Source organism: Populus euphratica, unplaced genomic scaffold (assembly GCF_000495115.2).
Source record: "Populus euphratica unplaced genomic scaffold, PopEup_1.0 scaffold181.1, whole genome shotgun sequence".
NCBI classification, from domain to species: domain Eukaryota; kingdom Viridiplantae; phylum Streptophyta; class Magnoliopsida; order Malpighiales; family Salicaceae; genus Populus; species Populus euphratica.
The window spans coordinates 308,235-326,928 of record NW_011499958.1 but is presented as its reverse complement, the minus strand read 5'-3'; the positions used below and the strand labels follow the sequence as shown (position 1 = coordinate 326,928).

Below are 18,694 nucleotides of genomic sequence, written 5' to 3'. Positions count from 1 at the left end.
CTTTTTTCTTTTGCGAAACTATAATTTTGGTCGTCGACACTAGTTGACCTTTGGTTTTCGACCAAATCTATTCCTTCGTCCCTGTATTTGTTGAAGGATGTTGATTAGATTCATGTGCTGATGTCTTGGTCAATGCGGCCCAGTTGAAATATCAATGAAATTTAACCATGTTATTATATTTCTTTATATCTGCTTTGAAAATATTTTTATTTGATGAACAGAGGGATAATGTATGGATGTCACTTGCTTATCCAGTTCTTGTTCATCATGCTTGGTGTTTAAAATAATGAATAACAAATAAGTCACTAGTTTAGAAAATAAGAGATAAAGCGACGGGAGAATTATTAAAAAATATAAATCTTTCTTTCTTTTGTTTGATTTTATTTTCTTACAACTAAAAAAAATCTAAAATATTTAAGCATTTGAACATAGAAACTTGAATATAAAATACAATCATATTTTTATGAATAAATAATTGTCTCTGAGAATGAGAATGGTTGCAAGTTTTATAGACGCGTATCAATGTAGTTATTACAAAACCTATAAGTGTAGATTTTTTTTTTTTTGTATTATTTGCAAGCTATGCTTGGTTTTTTATTTATTTTGCTTGCTTGCTACAAAATCCATGCCCTGATATTTGTTTTATTCTTTTATTCTCGGCTTGATTTTAGCTTGTTTCACCTCTGTTATAGCGGAAAAATACTCTAGATTAGCTACTCTATCGATGTTGTTTAATAAGCCTTAAGGTTTTTCTTTTACTGTGATATCGTATGCATTTTATGGTGAATTCGGATTGGTCTAAAAGATTATCCGTCATTTTACATAGCTGAATTGGAAGAAACTAATGATAAATTACCTTGTTTCAAGAACACTTGTCAATTGATTCTTATTTTACATGAGAAAAATGCATACAGGAAAAGGAGAAAAAAGAGAGGGGGTTACAATTTCTCTACTTGAGATTGCTAGGAAAGTTAGTAATGTATACAGCAAATCTCCCAGTGCAAAAAGAATTTATGAATACCAATAAGATTTAATGTGTAATTTTTAAGATATATTAGAATATTTTTTATATTAGTACATTAAAATCATTAATTATTTTTAAAAAATATGAATTCAATGTCTACAGTTTCAAAAACAAAATCACTCTAATTTAGAAGATATTTAAAAATATGGTAGTAATTATTTTTTAAAGTATTTTTTGTTTAAAAATATATCAAAATAATATTTTTTTAAAAATTATTTTTAACTTTAATATATCAAAATCCTAAAAAAATTAATTTAAAATAAAAAATTCAAATCTTTTTAAAATTAATTTTGAAATGTAAAAATAAATATGCAGTTACTCTTAATGTCATGCTATGATTTTGTATAAACATGCCTGATGCCTCTATCTTATCCATATATAATAAAAGAATCTATGCTGAGAAAAAAAGTTACCTTCACGAACACAAACTTGCAATACGTAAATCATAAGTAATGTCACTGATGGACCCCTTTAAATCGCCGGCCAAATGATATGCTGCAGATTGCGTTGAGATCTTATTTATCCGGTCACTATTACAAGATCTCTCATTAATCTCTACCTGCAATAGCAGCAACGTTTTACCCGCAAACACATCAGAAACTTGGTATTGTTAGGAAAAAAAATTAAACCAAATACATTAATTCTGCACGCTACTACTATCAATGGCCAGTAGGAAAACCAGAGTCGGCTGGAATCATATTTTATTTCTCTGCCATGTTAAAAAAAGGAGAAAAAGATTTTTTTATTTAGCAGAAATAAGAATAATAAACTAGACAAGAACTTGTACTAGCAAGATGATCAATCAAGCGAATTGCTCTAAGATTTGCTAGTTATTTTCCTTGCCAAGATGAATGCGCGTCAACTATATAGAGACAAAAAAAAAACGAAGCAGTGAATTATCTGTCTTTTTTATACAGTGCAAAAGCATGCCATGCTATCGCGACTTGATTAATTCGAGGGGCCCCTTTTGTCTTAGCAGGATCAAGATCCTAACAAAATCTGGGGACTTGGAGTAAAATCACAGATGAAAGGGCAACAGATAATAGAAGATATGTTTTTGTATTTTGCGTCTGTCTCATTTAAAATGCCCTTGACTGAAGAAAATAAGTTGATGATTATGGAAGCCTGTTTTAATCACACAGATTATTTATGATTTATGAAGAAAATAAGGTGGAGGTGTCAAGTGGGATCGCCCCAGCGACCCTTGTAAGGCAACTTACTCTCTGTGATATCACATGAACAGTTGTAATCATAGATTTGGCCAGACAACTAAATGATAATGATAATAAAGGACAGAGGGAATTTATAGACTGGATGGTGGTGATTATAAAACTAACGCCAATGACGATATGAGATTAGACACGGGTGCTTTGCATATGATTTCTGAGAAAAGTCCGTGAACCTTATCATAAAAGTCATAGGTTGCATGTTAGGTCGATTTTATCTACAACAAGACTGACACGTGGAATATATTCACACTTGGCAGCACTTAATTGGAGAAAAGGAAATAAAACAGATGAGGGGTAAATTGGTAGGTGACTTGGTAGATGCGATGCCAGGAAGGGGAGACAAAAAAAATATATTTAGAAGCAGTGTTGATTGGAGAACAGCGAGTGACAAGTGGATACAAGTTTAACCAAAATTATGTTATCTTGTGGTAGAAATCTATGCATGAAATCAACCATTATTCATTGCAAGGAAGTGGATTGTATCTTGCCTTTGAAGGAGCTCGCTAGTGATATTAATTATGACTCCACAAGTGACGGTGGATAGGGTATTAATTATTAAACTATCATTGGAGTTAAAGTAAGTGTGGTTGTCAAGATTGTAGATTTCTCCATGCCATTCTTCAATCAATGAAGATTAAAAAAAAAAAATGAGCACAAAAGCCCTTTAATCATATCTATATTGAATTCTATGTCGAGTTGCGTTTTTTCAATTGTGATCGTCGTGGTTAGGCTAAGGAAAGAAAGAAACAAAGCATGCCTATGGCACTTGCTTGTCAATTACACGTTTATGTATCTTTGGTACTTAGGAACTGATCAATTTAATGATGCTATGTCTTCAAACCTTGCAGCTCGGTCTTGTCCTTGCAGCTTGAAGATATATAGCTCCACATGCATGCAGACATGTAGCTGCGTGGGGTTGGGGTTGCATTTCTAGTTCTCAGCATAGAATTTCACTGGCATGAGACTTGCTACATGCACAAGAAGACGCGTGCAGCAATCGATTTTAGTAATCTCCTGAACAAGACAGTTTTGGCAAGGAATCTTAACTCTCGAGGATGATTTATGATCGAGTGCTTCGAGTTGTCGCTAGTACCTTGACTTAAATTGTTCTGTGATTGATGGTGGTCCAGATTCACTTAATATATGTTTAACAGAAGATCTGAATTCTAATCATTATATATAATTTAAGAAGAAAGAATTATTGGAATCGAGCACAAGTGTTGGTACTTTGTAGCTATCAAATTGCCAAAAGTCTATGGCTCTTGAATGCCAAATGGAGTTTTTGAAATTAATGCCATTTGGGGTCTACATTGCATCAAAATGCACTGAAATAGTTATTGACCAACACGCCCGAGGCGACTTTCTTTTCTTTTCCTTGAAATAAAAAACCCCACTAAACAATAGTTGTAATTAAATCCAAGCAACTTACATATTTACACAATAAATATGAGAGATATTCACAGATTATTGTTATGATTAAGAGATTTGATATTCAGCGCGTAATGATAGGAATGGTGTTATTTGCTGACAGTGGGCAAAACTGGACTTCCTCTGGGTGGCTGCGCGCATGCTGGTTTCAAGCAATTATGAATGCTCTGGGATTCAGAGCTGGAGACTATCGATCTTGTTTAATTTATACAGTAAATGAGCAGATAAAGACAATGACTTCAGTTCTAGTTTTCAAAGAAGGTTTAAAGACTAAATTGTTAAGACTAATGCAGATGGGAGTTTGGTAACCGTTGACAAACTTTTTGGGAAGCTGAATTGCTTTTAGGTTCTTCTCTTACATTACGTTGGATACATAATGTTTTTGTAAGAATTTTGCTAACTATATTAATAAAAGTAAACTTATTTGTTTTTAGAGTATTATGTTTTAATAATTTTATTTTATAGCACCATATTGAAATTTTAGATAATTGGACACAAAAGGTGCTCGCGGGAGGACAAAATGCTCCCGTTAATGCCTCTAATTTTTTCTTTTAACATTTTTTTTAGAGTATTATATTTTACTAATTTTATTTTGTAGCACCATATTGAAATTTTAGATTATTGGACACAAAAAGTGCTCGCGGGAGGACAAAATGCCCCCATTAATGCCTCTAATTTTTTCTTTTAACATGGTAGACTTTTTTTATGAGATTTTGTCCCACAAACTATTAATTTCTCGTAAAAAAAAAAGAAAATTTGAAAATTAGCGTCCACTTTTCCAAAGAATTTATGTTGGAAAAGGAGGCTTTAATGATGAAAGTTAATTAGTAAAAGAAGCTTTGTGCCGTGAAATAGTTTCGTTTTAGAAAAGCAAATTTTGTGGAAGTAAATTTCAGGAAAATAAATTATTTTTTAATATTTGATAATGTTATAAAAATAAATTAAAAAATAAATTTTAATATTTGGTTATATTATAAAAAATAAACTGAAAAATAATTTATTAATATTTTATTTTTCTTAAGTTTATTAAAATAATAAAAAATAAATTTTACAAATTAAAAGGTGGAATGGGAATAAAATTAAAAAAAATAATTTTATCAATTATCTCAAATAAAATAAATAATAATTAAAATAACAGAGATCAAATTTAACAAATAAAATTTTTAAAAGATAAAAAAGTTAAAATAATAATAATTACCATTTCATAAATTATTTCAAATAAAATAAATGACAGTTTAAAAAATAATGATTAGATTTAATAGATAAAAAATTTTAATTAAAAAATTATAAGAAAAAACAAATAACAATTATAAAAATAAGGACCAAAGTCAATATAAAAATAAAATTTTAATGGATGAAATTTAAAAAAAAATCAAAACAATATATATATATATACCAATTAAAATTTTAATGATCAAATTTGACATAATTAATAAATAATATGATATTTATTTTTTATAATTTTTAAAAAATATTTTTTATACAAAATAAAAAAAATACTTTTTTAGAAAATAAGCTAAATTTTTTATTAAAAAATATTTTTTATTTACTAATTTTTATAATAATAAACAAACTAAATTTATTTTTTATCAAACAAACACCTTCTCCGTAACAAAATCTAGTAGGAAAATATATAATGGAGTCCGGCATCAGAGATGGCTTTGTGTTTTGCGATGAATTATAATCAGAAAACGTAGTCAGCTTTCCCAACGAAAGATTTAATTTCGTTGGAAAATTTCAACGAATCCAACCAAGACAATAAAGTTTTCTCGACAAAATGTTGTCGGAAAAGTTTCTCCTTGCGAAAATCGGTACGTCTCCTGGCTGAGTACATCTTCGTCCGTGAGGCCAGTCTTAATATACTTTTATTTTAATCCTATCATCTTACCGCAAAAAGTGCATAGCCAATTGATGTTATCTACACACATCCGATTCCTCCCCGCACGCAAAGATAAATACTTTATTTGTTTTTTTTATTTTAAAAGTATTTTTAATAAAAAATAATTTTTTTAATTTTTTGTTTTCAATTTAATTTTGGTAGTGTTTTGTTATTTTGATATGTCCATGTAAAAATAAAAATTTAAAAATAAGAAAATATTATTTTAATATATTTATAAATAAAAATTATTTTTTAAAAAATATATTAAATTAGGAGAATAGTACTTGACATTGCACTCTCATGGATAGGTGGTGGACGTGGAAACCATAATCAAGGACATTCATATCTCGGAATCAGCCCAAAAAATATTACTGTTCCTCTCTTTTACAAACGTGATTTTCTCTGTCATCTTCGCATTGGCAACTTTTTCTCCGATTAAAGACAACTTTTTCTCCGACTGCCTCTCCTTTTTTGACCTGGCCATTGCATTCCCTGACAAGGGATTGGCCACTACAGAGATTAGTGAACATTTCCTATTTAAAACCTCATTTGTTTTAGAAATTGGGCACTGATCCAATAAAATCATCGGAATTACGGGCTATTTTTCTCAGCTTAATAAACTATATACACATGATTGCAAGAAACTAAAAACAGAAAATGCAAAAAGAAAAAGAAAAAAGACCCGTATACAAGCCATAAACTCGGTTTTTATAACGGGAATAACTCCAATGGGATGATGATCTTATCGGATTCAGATGTTTCAGGATCAAAACCTCACCGTGGGAACTGGGAATCCTATGTTTGAAATTCTCATGCAACATGAACATCCCATCACTCAGTGACTTGTAATGCACTCCAGAGTGATTCTCTCTTTAGTTTCTGCATTCTGTTCATCTGTTGTTACGTTTTTCCAATCTTCTTCTCTCTTCTTGCCCCATAATACACAATAAAGCCCACCCATCAACAAAACATCCCCGCCAGCACTGCCATAAAGAACAAGGACCTTGTCAATTGTCACGGGCTAATCGATATGATCTCATTGCACTCCAATAAGGGGGCAAGAGAGAGAGGGTAACAATCATATAATAAAAAACTTTGACCGTATCCTGTACTAATTTGTTTGGTAAAGAGATATATAGTCTCTAGATTATATTAAAAAAAAACTAAAAATAATAGTGTCCAGAAAAAGTAAAAGGGTTAGACCTTCCCCAGTGAAGGGTTTCTTTCCACAAGAATGCTGAGAAAATTGCTGTTATAATCAGTGCCAACGGAGTGAACATTGATGTGAAAAGTGGTCCTTTCTTCTCTATCACCCATACTTGCAGCCAGAAAGAAATTCCAGTGACAATTATACCCTGCCATTTTCACTAGATAGTCAGGTTTTTGTGCGCAGTGCATTTTTACACGCGCATATACCATCATGTATGATATGATTGGGAGCAATATCTCAATAGCCATCACACCAAATATTGCACCAGGATGGGTAATTGAATGCGACATTCTATTCTAAAAAAAAAAAAAAACAAGAAGGAAAAACAGAGAGAGAGAAACACATTCCGATATTACTCAGGAGGAAACTGCACAGACATATTTGGAGCAGAATTCTTCGACTTTACATTTCGAAATAACGTAATTGGATATTTGCAGCTGAGAAGAAAGGATCTGATTTGACAGGTTTAGATTTTTATCTAATTGGAGCAGATTGTTGGAGAAAGTTAGGAGTATATCAGATGGGATATTTGAAACTGATGAGAAGGAAAAAAAGAAAGGCGGACAATGATGAGAGAAGTGTTGAAAAGGTATTTGGTGAAATTCGAAAGCTCCTTCTAAAACTATAATGAAAGTCGGAAGCCAAAAACCATAAACATAGAAACACTTCCAGGTGTTTGAGTATTACTTTATAACCCTAGCTAGAACAAACAACTCCAACCATAAATGAAAGCATAGAGTGTTTTTCCAGGTTTTAGTGAAAAAAACTTAAAAATTATATATTTACTGTGTTGCACATTGAAACATACTGCTTATGAAGTAGATGTTTTGTAGTGGAGGAAGCTGAAAAAAATTGGACCACAGGATCTCTAAAGTCCAGGGCATCATTATTGTCTAGTGTTTTCCCAGTTTTCAAATCGAATAATATTACTAACGACAAGGTTATTCTGATTTAACCATATCTAAATAGCATGTATAAATAGTGAACACATCGAACCACAAGACCTCTAGTATGCATGCCACATGGTTCTGTCTGGTAAAAGGAAAGATGTTGAGAAAAAAATGGAATGTGTAGGGTCGTAGACAAATTTAAATTTATGTTTTTTTATCCCTTTCATTTTGTAATGCCACGATGACGTGTCTTTAAGTTTGATGAAGAAATAGACGTACACAGTAGGCAACCGCCAGAAGTTTAAGATCCCAGCCGAGCTTCCAGGCTGAAGGGTTCCTCTCTACCGCAAGGGCCCAAAAGGCTGACTGAATGCAGCTAAACACGCATTGTAGAGTCGTAAGGCGTAGTTTTGATGGGTATTGCTTGACAATGGGACCCTAATGCCCGCAACACCAGTAGTTACAACAGAGAAGAAAAATAAACAGAGTGAAGTACGTAAAAGTAAAGAAGAAGAAAACAGAGAAGTAAGAGACCAAAGGGAGATCATGATAAGAGGTTGGATGAACAAGAATTAACCTGCAAAACAAGCCACAGAGACCAAAGCGTATTTGCTGAGATCATGATAAGAGAACCTTTTATCCACTCCTCTCTCGAGCAACAAGTTTTTGATGAATCTTGAACTTGCTTGTGATCATTGGATGGGTACCAATTCATGAAGTTTACGGGAGGCCCCTTAACAAAAGCAAACACTAGCACTCCAGAAACACATATAACAGAACCCAGCACCTTGGCAATTCCATGCAAATGTTTTATGGAAATGCTTTCCATCCTGAAATATTTAAAAATCACATGTTATTGTATCTATGTTTGGCTAAATCATGCACACGAGACTAATTAAGATATAGAAAACAGGGTACCTCAATAAGGCTGCCATGACAAATGTAATGGCAGGGATTGTGTTAGTAGTTGCAGCAGCAAATGTTGCAGTGGTATAGCTGATAGCAATATAGTAGAGGTTCAAGCTCATAGTAACTCTGAAAATTTTGTATACATGACTTAGTGGTAATCGGAAGCAGATTTTGTAATACAAGAGTGATAAATAAGACAATCTTCATAGCTAGAAACCAAAATACGAAGTCCATACCCACACAAGGAAACCAAAAAAATCTTGAAAAGTAAGCTCCACGACAGGGGAGCACCCTCCTTTCTGCAGAATCAGCAGAAGACCATGAATAATAATAATAATAATAAAGAAAAGAATCAGTTGGGAGGCTTATATTTTATTATGAAGTAACTGAGGGGGTGATTCAAGATTAAAGTGTTCATATGTAGAAGACCTTTCAAGAAAGAAAGCTAATGGAGCCAAAGAAACTGAGGCGAAAGCTTGGCGATAAACGACAAAGACGAGAGAATTCATCCCTTCAGAAATTGCAGCCTTGGATAACAAAGCCATGCCTGCATACACAAATTGTACAAAGAGCATTGCAACGTAAGGCTTATAGTTCTCCACGGCATTTAGACTACCACGCAAACTCTTCATGGCGCACTATCTCTGGTCTGTTTTGGGAGGATTAATTTGGTCTGGGAAGCCCTTCAATATATAGAGGGAAGCGTTGCAGTGGAATCAATCTTTGGTTTCATAATTCAAAATTTTATCTGGATAAATAAAGCAAAAATGTGGGGTTGGCATACAACAGGTTTGTTGTATTAGTCTTGTTGCAACCGATATCAAGATGATTTAAAAAAAAAAATTATGAAAAAAAAAGATTTATGACATTTTATTCTTTAGAAAATAATCTTATTTAAAGAGTTGTTATCTAGTATTATAGTTATTAGTAATCCTAATTGATTAGTAGATATTTTTTGATACGAGAGTGGTTAAATAAAAAAAAAATATTATCACATGTTAAACGTCATGTCTAAAACAGGTTGAATTGCTTGTTTTGTTTTAAATTGTTAAACATTTATTAGTTTATCCTATGATAATTTGCTTATAATATTTCTAACTTTAGCGCTAATGAATATTAAATTACGGATACTTTCAACTTTGATGTTGGTAAATTACATAGCTACAAAACAAATTTAAATTATTATTTTTATTCCTGACTCTGATGTCAATGAATAAATAAATAAAATAAATTTATTTTTATACATGCACATATTTTTTCTATTTTTTAATTTATTTTTTATATTTTTTAATTTTTTATTATGTTTTTTAGATGGGTCCAGCTCAGCACATATGGACTGGGCTAGACCCAGCCAGCCTGGCCCAGTCACTAGCCTAAGCCAATGACCCTGCTAGATATTATTGCAGACTACTTGCGTGAATTATTCAAATATGTGTTACACAGTGCGAAGGTAATTAACAGTCTGTTTGGGAACATGGTACAAACTGTATTTTCAAAAAATTCAAATCGTTTTACTAAAATTTGATACTTTTTATATATTTTAGATTATTTTGATCTATAGATATTAAAAATAATTTTTTTAAAAAAAATATTAATATATATTTTAATAAAAAAAATTATTTAAAAAATAATAGCAAAGAAACTTTGAAATACACAGTAAACTTACCTTCGCACAGTGCCAAAACAAATGAAATGCAAGGCGGGGAGAGACGAGGAACGACTTATCTCGTGCGGCGAGGCGTAGCTGAAGACGATGGCGCACTGTGCTAGACGAACGATGCTGCCTCCTCTGCTCTGTTTTTTTTTTTTTTTTTGCTTTCTTTTTTTCCTGGTTTGCTTCTGTTTGTTCACGCCCTTTATAATCTCTATCTATTCTCTCCTTCCTCCTCATGTTCGTTCGTCTCCTCTCTGCTTCTGCTTCCGGAGACAATGAAGATGGCTGGCGTTGATCCTGACTCTGGTTCGTTCTTCTTTTTTTGCTGTTATTTTGGGTTTCTTGCTCTGCTTCTGATGGTTTAAAGTGGTGCCAGGCTGATCAATGTTTACAGTTTCTCTGTTTTCCCTTGTTCACTTTGCTTGCGTTCTGGGGACGAAGGCAACGCTGGCTTTTGCTCTCTCCTCCTTTCTCCTTTTAGTTTATCTCTCCCAGTTTCCAGTGTTCTTCCCCTGTCTTCTTTTTTTTTTCCGGTTCGTCCTCTTTGTTTTTTTTCTGGTTCTTGGCTCTTGTTTCCTTCTTTTTCCCCCTGCTTCTCCTGCTCGGCCGTGAATTTATGCTCTGAAGATGAAGGCGAAGCTGGGGTATGCTGGCTTTTTCTCTAGTTTTTCTTCCCCTTCCTGCTCTCCTCGGTTATGCCCTGCCTTTTATAGGGCCAGAGAGCTTGCAAAAAGCAGTCCCCCCTAAAGTCTTGCATTTACAGGACTGTTAATCAATCCACGAGCAGGATCATGGACAAGAAGCGTGGTCCATGATCGGATCGAATTTCCATGGATTTCCCTGTTGAATCAGCTGCCTCCGCGCGAAACAGAAGGGATAATGAACAATATTGCAAAATGGCACCGTTTGACTATTTTCACTTTGGTCCCTAAGGTTTTGGACTTAACAATTGAGATCTTAATCAGTCACAAAGAATTTTTAATTGTGCCCTTGGATTAATTTCAATTGAACCCTCAGCTTAAAATGCTATTTACACAACAGTCCTGGATTTATGGAATATTTAATTTGATTTTGGATTATAATTTTTTGTAATTTTACCTTAAATGAGCTTTAATTTTGTTATTTCTTCAAGTAAGTCCCTAATTTCTTTAATTAATTAAATCAAAGTTTAATTTAGTTTACAAACTTATTAATTCTTAAATTAAACTTTTGATTTCATTGATTAAACTAATTCAAATTATAATTAAATTTTCAAAACTTATTAATTCTTTAATTTCTGATAAATTAACTCTTAATTTTGATAATTTCAACGCCTAACTTTTAATTTATATTGTCTTAAACTTTATTTTTAATTATATTTAATTTTTATTATTTGTTTAAAAAATAAGTTATGGAAAGCCTAGATGAACCATGCTATTAGTCGAGCTCAAAGGAGGCTGTGTCCCAGATAGCGGGGGCAAAACTACTTGTAATTTATATTTTTTTTCCTCGTATTTTTAATCATATATTTTGAGACTTATGCCATAGAAACCAGAATTTTGCATTCCCTGAATTATGTGTCATCGATCCGTATGACCTTTCATTTATTATAACTACAAATTTACCTTGTTGTTTTTGTTTTTCCCTTCTTCTTTTTTGTTTTTTTTTTCATATTAGCACACCCACTTATAAAATTATAGCTCCACCCAAGGAATAATAACGAAAAAAATAATGAAAAATAAAGAAAAATGGATAAAACCTCTCACACCCACATATACGATATATATTACCATGACTTAATTAAGCAAATAACAAGATCATCCAAAAATAGTGTTCTTTCGAAATCAAAATTGTTACAAGGCATTTTCTTAATTTATTGAAACTTGCTATATGAAGTCCTATTTTTGTCTTTTAATGGTCATTAATATAAGTTGATTCGTTAAAAAAAATTAAAAAATGACAAGACTACTCAATTCGACCTACGAGCCTCGTTTTATATATGGAGGCTAATTTAGTCTAGCGTTGTATAATATGATAAAAATTAAAAGGTAATATAAATTATATTTTAAAATTTTATTTAAAAACTTAAATTATTAAATTAAAATAATTGTATAGCATTGTACTCGTAATTGTTTTCATCTTCCCTCTGCTTTTGCTGTTAGTATGGGAACATATTCAAGGAGAAGCCTTCGTACCGTACAAATTTTATGTTTTTTTGTTTATATTAATCTTCGACTGATAATCTCCCATGTACGGGACAGCAGGTTAATTTAACCACTAACAACGCATCCTCAATAACGGATCATGTATTTAAGATAATATATCTTAATGAGCATTAATTTGAAAAATGCGGTGGTGTTCGACCATACTCTTAAGAAAATTTATATTTATATTTTAAATTTTAAATTAATTTTATTTTTGAATAGTTTTTATATGTTGATATTAAAAATAAATTTTAAAAATATAAAAATATATTATTTTAATATATTTTCAAATAAAATAATGCTAAAAAATAAACCTTGACTCCATTTTCAGCCCTGCATCCCTCTTAAATTTAATATTACACATATTGTAATGGATTAATGCATGGAACAATCCACTTACAGTGCTTGAAACATCCAAGGTAGCAACCCAAGTGTACGAGAACAACACATTGGGTGGATGTGTCCCCCCCCCCAGATTGAGCTTAAAAGCATCTTAATTTCATCTTTCAGATACCACAAGTAACAAGGATTCTACTAATGAATTCTTTCCCTGCAAACCTCTCATAAAATCTTGCCTAAGTGCATGAAGATAGAGAAGCACTCGACTGTGTATCCTGACGGGATTTTTTAAGGGTTGTTTGAAAATGTGGTTAAAGTTTTTTTATATTAAAATAATAATTTTTTATTTTTTAAAATTATTTTTAATATCAATACATCAAAAATAATATAAAAAAATATCAATTTAAAAGTTAAAATAATATTTTTTTATTTTTTAAAATTATTTTTAATATCAATACCTCAAAAATAATATGAAAAATATCAATTTAAAATAAATAATAATAATTTTTATTTTTTAAAATTATTTTTAATATCAATACATCAAAAATAATATAAAAAAATATCAATTTAAAATAAAAAATAAAAATTTAATTTTTTGAAAAACACATTTTTAAAACATAAAAATAAACAGCTAACAATTCTATTACATTCAGAACTGTTAATCTAAAGTAATAAAATCCAGCACTGAGTGTATCATTTGTAATCAGTAGATAGAAACATGTTGCGAGAAACCGTCTATGATATTAGTATGTTAGAGATTTCTCTAGGATTTTAAACACATTTCTTGTAAAGTGTAATGTTGAAAATTATTAAAAAAAAACATAAAAGAAAAAATAACGTGAATTAGTCAATAATTAGCACGCTTCATAGTTGGTTGAGAAATATTCTTTTTACAGTAAAAAATAAATTTGCATTTTTTTCAATACTTTTTTTAAAAAATTATTATAAATTAAAAAGTTTATTCATATATTTAATTAAATAAATTAAAAATTATTTATACCAATAAATACATAAAAAATATTAATGTGGATATTCATATCTAATTATAATCAAATAACTTCTTCTTTTTTAATGTAAAGGAATGAATGCTTAGATATTATTAACGTGCTTTTTTATATTGAGTAAAAATATAATTATAAATTAAAAAGTAAATATTTAAATATAATATAAATATGTAAAATCACAAATTAATTTTTAGTATAATAAAAAATAAAATAAAATTGTAATTGCTATAGTGAAACACCATTTCTTTTTAGTTTTTATATCATAATTTTTTAGAAAAAAATGTAAAGATAAAAAGAAAAATTAAAAAAAAATAAAAAATGATGATACTAATAAAAAAAATATAAATAAACCAGGTATAAAGTGATAAATATTTAAAGTGTAAAGAATAGAAAATAATTTTTTTTCTAACAAATATAATTGAAAAATGAAAAAACTAAAAAACAATTGAAAAAAATAGAGACATGGATAAAAAATAGTGATAAATAAAATAAATATAAAGCGATAAATATGCCAAATATAATAAGAAAACATATGGGAAATCTTGGTAACTTTTTACTAATAAAAAATCTTAAAAATTAAAAATTTGTCACTACTATCGTATCTGCTATAATAGAAAAAACCTTTTTTTTTTTACTTCATAAATGAAGGTGATACAAATATTATTTTATAATAAAAAAATATAACAAAAATAATATTTAAATCCAAAACCAAATCACGAGCCCGATCAACAAAGAACGGTTAAATACGGTTACAGGAATTTCAATCTCGTACCCGTGAAAATAGTTTTTTTAAAAATTAATTCTTTTTATCAAAATTTATTTTTTTTGTATTTTTGAATTTTTTTTACATTTTATATTAAAAATAATTTTTTAAAAATAAAAAATATTTTAATTTATTTTTAAATAAAAAAATATTTTAAAAATTAACGAAAGACAATCCTCATGCACCCCTCAAGAAACAATACTGAAAAATCTCAAACGTCCAATAGCGGTCACAGATGTATTCAAAGCTATTATTGAATTCCTTGACATGACAGCAGACAATTTACGGAACCAAAAAAAAAACATAATTAAAATTATCGAATAAACCTTTTAAGTTAAAAGAACTCTAACTTAAAATAACTAAATTATAAAATTATACTTTCACATCCTTGGCAACACAAGAAAAGGCACCCACCATCTACAGGCAAAATGAAAAAACATAAAAATACATTTTTTTCTATATAGTATGCCGTGGTGTATCCAAAATAATGAAGGAAGTTGCTACGGCCAATACCACTGGCATCAAAATTATTTAAACAACTAAAAAAAAAAGCAAAAACATTGTATACCCTTACAATCAGGGGTGGAACTAGGGGAGATAAACTGGGGCCGGGCCCGTAAAACATTTTAATTTTTTGTTAAGTATTTAAATATAAAATAATATGATATTTTTATTTTAAATAAATAATTTTTTTAATAATATATCTTGTTATATTAATTTTGAGCTTTCCTATCAAATGCTACTAGTTCCGCCCCAGATTACATTTTTTTTATTAAATACTATTATATCAAGACTTCTTTGTCCTTCGTAAGTGTAGATATTTTGAAATACCCACAAGAATAATTCAAAAAAAATGCTATGAATATGGCTACACTGCAAATTTGTTAGAACAGATCAGGTTATGGTATCTGTCTGTTCGAGATTTGTACAAGATCTTAACACAAAATTCCAGCAGAAAGTAACGTGAAAGGGGTTAAGTAAATGTAAAATATAAAATAATAAAAATATTTACCATGGTTTTAATTGTTAAATAATATTTATGTAATTTTATTTATTAAAGGTAGGATAATATTTTTAATTTAATCTATATATATTTTCTTTGTATTTAGATTAAAACTAAGCATTTATAATATACAAATTATTAAGAATTTTAACCTCTTTTTTATATTTGATCTTAAGTATTTTAACATGGTATTAAAGTTGATTTTATAAAACGGGACTTAATTCCAGATACTGCTTCGCGGATCCAACTTAAAATATTTATCATGGTTCTAATTGTGAAATAATATTTATATGGTTGAATTAATTGTTATATATATTCAACTTAAAAAGTTGTTCGTGCATACTCAACACACGTTGACAAGTGAGTGGCATGTTCGACGCCACTTGGTATCCAAATCTGATTTGCTACCATATCTTTACATGCATTACCATATCCTTTTGTATTTGATGTGGAGCGTGATGATATATGATAATTGGACTGTGGTTAGTGATCATTATCTTTTCTCTTCTTTCTTTTTTTGTCAGATAAAATGCACAATTATCCTTTTTATTTTTAGTTTTTTAATTTTAATTTTTATTATTTTATTCTTATTATTTTTATAGAAGTTTTGTTTTTTTTTTAATTTAGTCATTTAATTACAATTTCTCATATTTTTTTATATTTTAATCCCTGTTCTTTTGATTTTTTATTTGTTTCTTTGACCTTTTTATTAAAGTTTTTTTGTTTTTAATTTCATCATTCAATCAAAGTTTTGTTATTTATTTTTTTTCAAATTAACCCTCGTTCTTTTGATTTGTTTTTTCTTTTGTTAAAGTTATTTTTTTATTTAATTTAACCCTCTAATTGAAAATTCTTATTTGCCCTCTAATTGATTTTTTTATTTATTTTCACCCTCATGTATTTTAGATTTTTTCATGTAATTGATTTTGTTTCTTGGTTTTAGCTTTGATATTTGATTTGTAGGGATCCAACTTTGCATAATCTTATCATTATGCATTGATTTTTTTTAATATTGATTTTGTGATTATCTCCAATTTATTTTCTATATGTTTATTTCAGTCTCATTATTCAAGTCACGGGTTTTGCATGTCTTTTTTAATATAATTTTTTTTCTAAATTATTTTATTTGCGTTTGATTTCATGATACCATTCTAATTCATCTATAATTTTTATTTTTCAAGATAAAAATATTTTTGATATATTCGGGCTCGCATGATTGTTTTAGGGTGTGAAATTATTCAATCAATTTCATTTATATTTATCTTTCAGGTCATAAATTTTTTTAGATGTAAGTTTATTTTTTATTGATTTAAATAAATAAATCTAATGAAAATAATTAGATGAATATCTTATTTTTTATAATTCAAATAAGCATTCATCTCTCAGTTTTTATTAATTTGTTTTAGTTATTGTTAATAATTTCTTTTTTTATCTATATAGATGATTATTAATTTATTTAATTAAATGTTTGTATAAATTTTTTGATTTATATTTTATTTTTTATAAAAACACATATTAAAATAACTTCTATACTCAATATTTTAAAAAATACAGTCCAGCCAAGAAAGGGATAGCTACTCTAACTATATATATATCATCAATAACTCTAAAATGTATGGGGAAAGCACCGTAGCTTTTTCCATACCTCTACTTATATATTATAATTATAATAATATAACTATCTTCTTTTTTTCTTTTTTTTATGCCTTTACAGGGTTTTTTTTGCTTTTTTTAATGTTTTTTTCTTTGAATATTTTTTTAAAAATTTAATTTATTAATATTAATTTTTTTACTTAGTTATCAAATTTTTATTTAATCTGGTTTGACGGGTTAACCTGATTTTTTTTGCTTTTTTTATTTTTTAATAAATTTTATTTATTTAGTTTAGTTTGTTAATGTTAAATTTCTTTCTATTTAATTATTATATTTTTATGATACGTATCTCGAGTTTGGCGGGTTAGCCTAGTTTAAAGCTTTAACCCAATTAACCCATTAATTTTTTATTTTATTTGATTATCAAGCATTCATGACTCAAATTTCAAATTTGACGGGTTAACCGAGTTAATTCAATTTTTTTTTCTTTTTTTTCATTATTTTTTTTTCTTGTTGGTTTTTTTCATTAATTTATTTCTCTTTTTTTTCATTATTTTTTTTCTTCTTGTTGGTTTTTTTCATTAATTTATTTAATTATCATACTTTTATGATACAATCTTATAGTCAGACCCATATCTAAGGCTATTGAGTATGATGTTACAACCATATTTATCTAAATTTAGATTATGCAAATTTAATATTATTATTAACATTATAAATATTACTTTTAGGTCAGGTGTTGCAGTAAAACTCAAAACTCTTAAATAAAACTTTATAGAAAAATCTAATACTTTTTTTTTTATATACAAAAAGATTTAATCACCAATAATGTAACTAATATAAAACAAACCATGTTATCCCTGGTACAATTATGCGACGTGCGAGAGACATGGTGGCAACTTGACTATCCAGTACCCACCATTCAGTGCTCTTATTAGAGACCACTAACATTGTTTTTTAAGTGGATATGCACCAAAACAATGATATCAACTCAACTCCATGGGTCTGGTGGATTTATATATATTAATCTTAATTTTACTAAAAAATATCAAATTTTTTTATTAATTCGAAAATCTCAAGTGAAGAAGTCATTGTATAGATCCTCCAGCTAGAATAAGTCTTTTAACATTGAAAAAAAAAAAACCGATGGGAAGAAGGTATCAGGGTATGCCAGGTTCCAAATTAACTATCCTCCAAAAACAATAAAAAGAAATATCGAACTGGTCAGGATGTTGAATTTCTTTTTTTTACATACTCTTTATAAATAGGATTTACTTACCTTTTTTTTAAATAAAAAATGCAACATATTTTTTTTATATAAAAAAGATGTTATTGCGGCCATTAATACACTGATATATTATAAAAATGATATCTATCGATAAATTAAAGTTAGCAAGAAACTCAAGAAGCTTTTTTAATTTATTTTTAATTTGATTCTTGAATTTTTTTTAACAGATTTAATTTAATCCCTAAAGTAATTTTTAGTTTTTCATATTTGATCTTTGTAGTTTTAGTTGTTTATGTTTCAGACCTAAAATTCTAATTTTCTTACATTTCCATCCCTGTATATTGAAAAAGAAAAGAAA

At 28.8% G+C, this 18,694-nt stretch overlaps 1 protein-coding gene across 3 annotated transcripts; it reads right to left on the bottom strand.

Annotated features, from left to right (window-relative positions):
* Positions 1 to 5,483: 5,483 nt before the first annotated feature.
* Positions 5,484 to 9,318, bottom strand: LOC105138472 (WAT1-related protein At1g43650-like). 3 transcript variants are annotated; one of them, XR_844778.1, is made up of 8 exons: positions 8,999 to 9,318; positions 8,806 to 8,868; positions 8,579 to 8,695; positions 8,238 to 8,490; positions 7,940 to 8,098; positions 6,764 to 6,915; positions 6,339 to 6,543; positions 5,484 to 5,620 (listed from the first exon to the last, which is right to left on the bottom strand). XR_844778.1 is itself a non-coding variant. In XM_011044550.1 (7 exons), exons 1-7 carry the CDS (start codon positions 9,199 to 9,201, stop codon positions 6,396 to 6,398), a joined length of 1,095 nt encoding a protein of 364 aa, XP_011042852.1. In that variant the 5' UTR covers positions 9,202 to 9,318; the 3' UTR covers positions 6,109 to 6,395. The 3 variants fall into 3 exon arrangements, 1 of the variants encoding a protein (XP_011042852.1); XR_844777.1 differs by lacking the exon at positions 5,484 to 5,620 and adding an exon at positions 5,879 to 6,093; XM_011044550.1 differs by lacking the exon at positions 5,484 to 5,620 and having other exon boundaries at positions 6,109 to 6,543.
* Between the last annotated feature and the right edge of the window lie 9,376 nt (positions 9,319 to 18,694).

Coding starts and splice junctions, on each gene's coding strand:
- LOC105138472 (XM_011044550.1), bottom strand. CDS start 9,201: ATGAAGAGTTTGCGTGGTAGTCTAAATGCCGTGGAGAACTATAAGCCT. Junction 8,099..8,237: donor CTCTGTGGCTTGTTTTGCAG/GTTAATTCTTGT, acceptor TGCGGGCATTAG/GGTCCCATTGTCAAGCAATA. Junction 6,544..6,763: donor GAAACCCTTCACTGGGGAAG/GTCTAACCCTTT, acceptor TCTTTATGGCAG/TGCTGGCGGGGATGTTTTGT.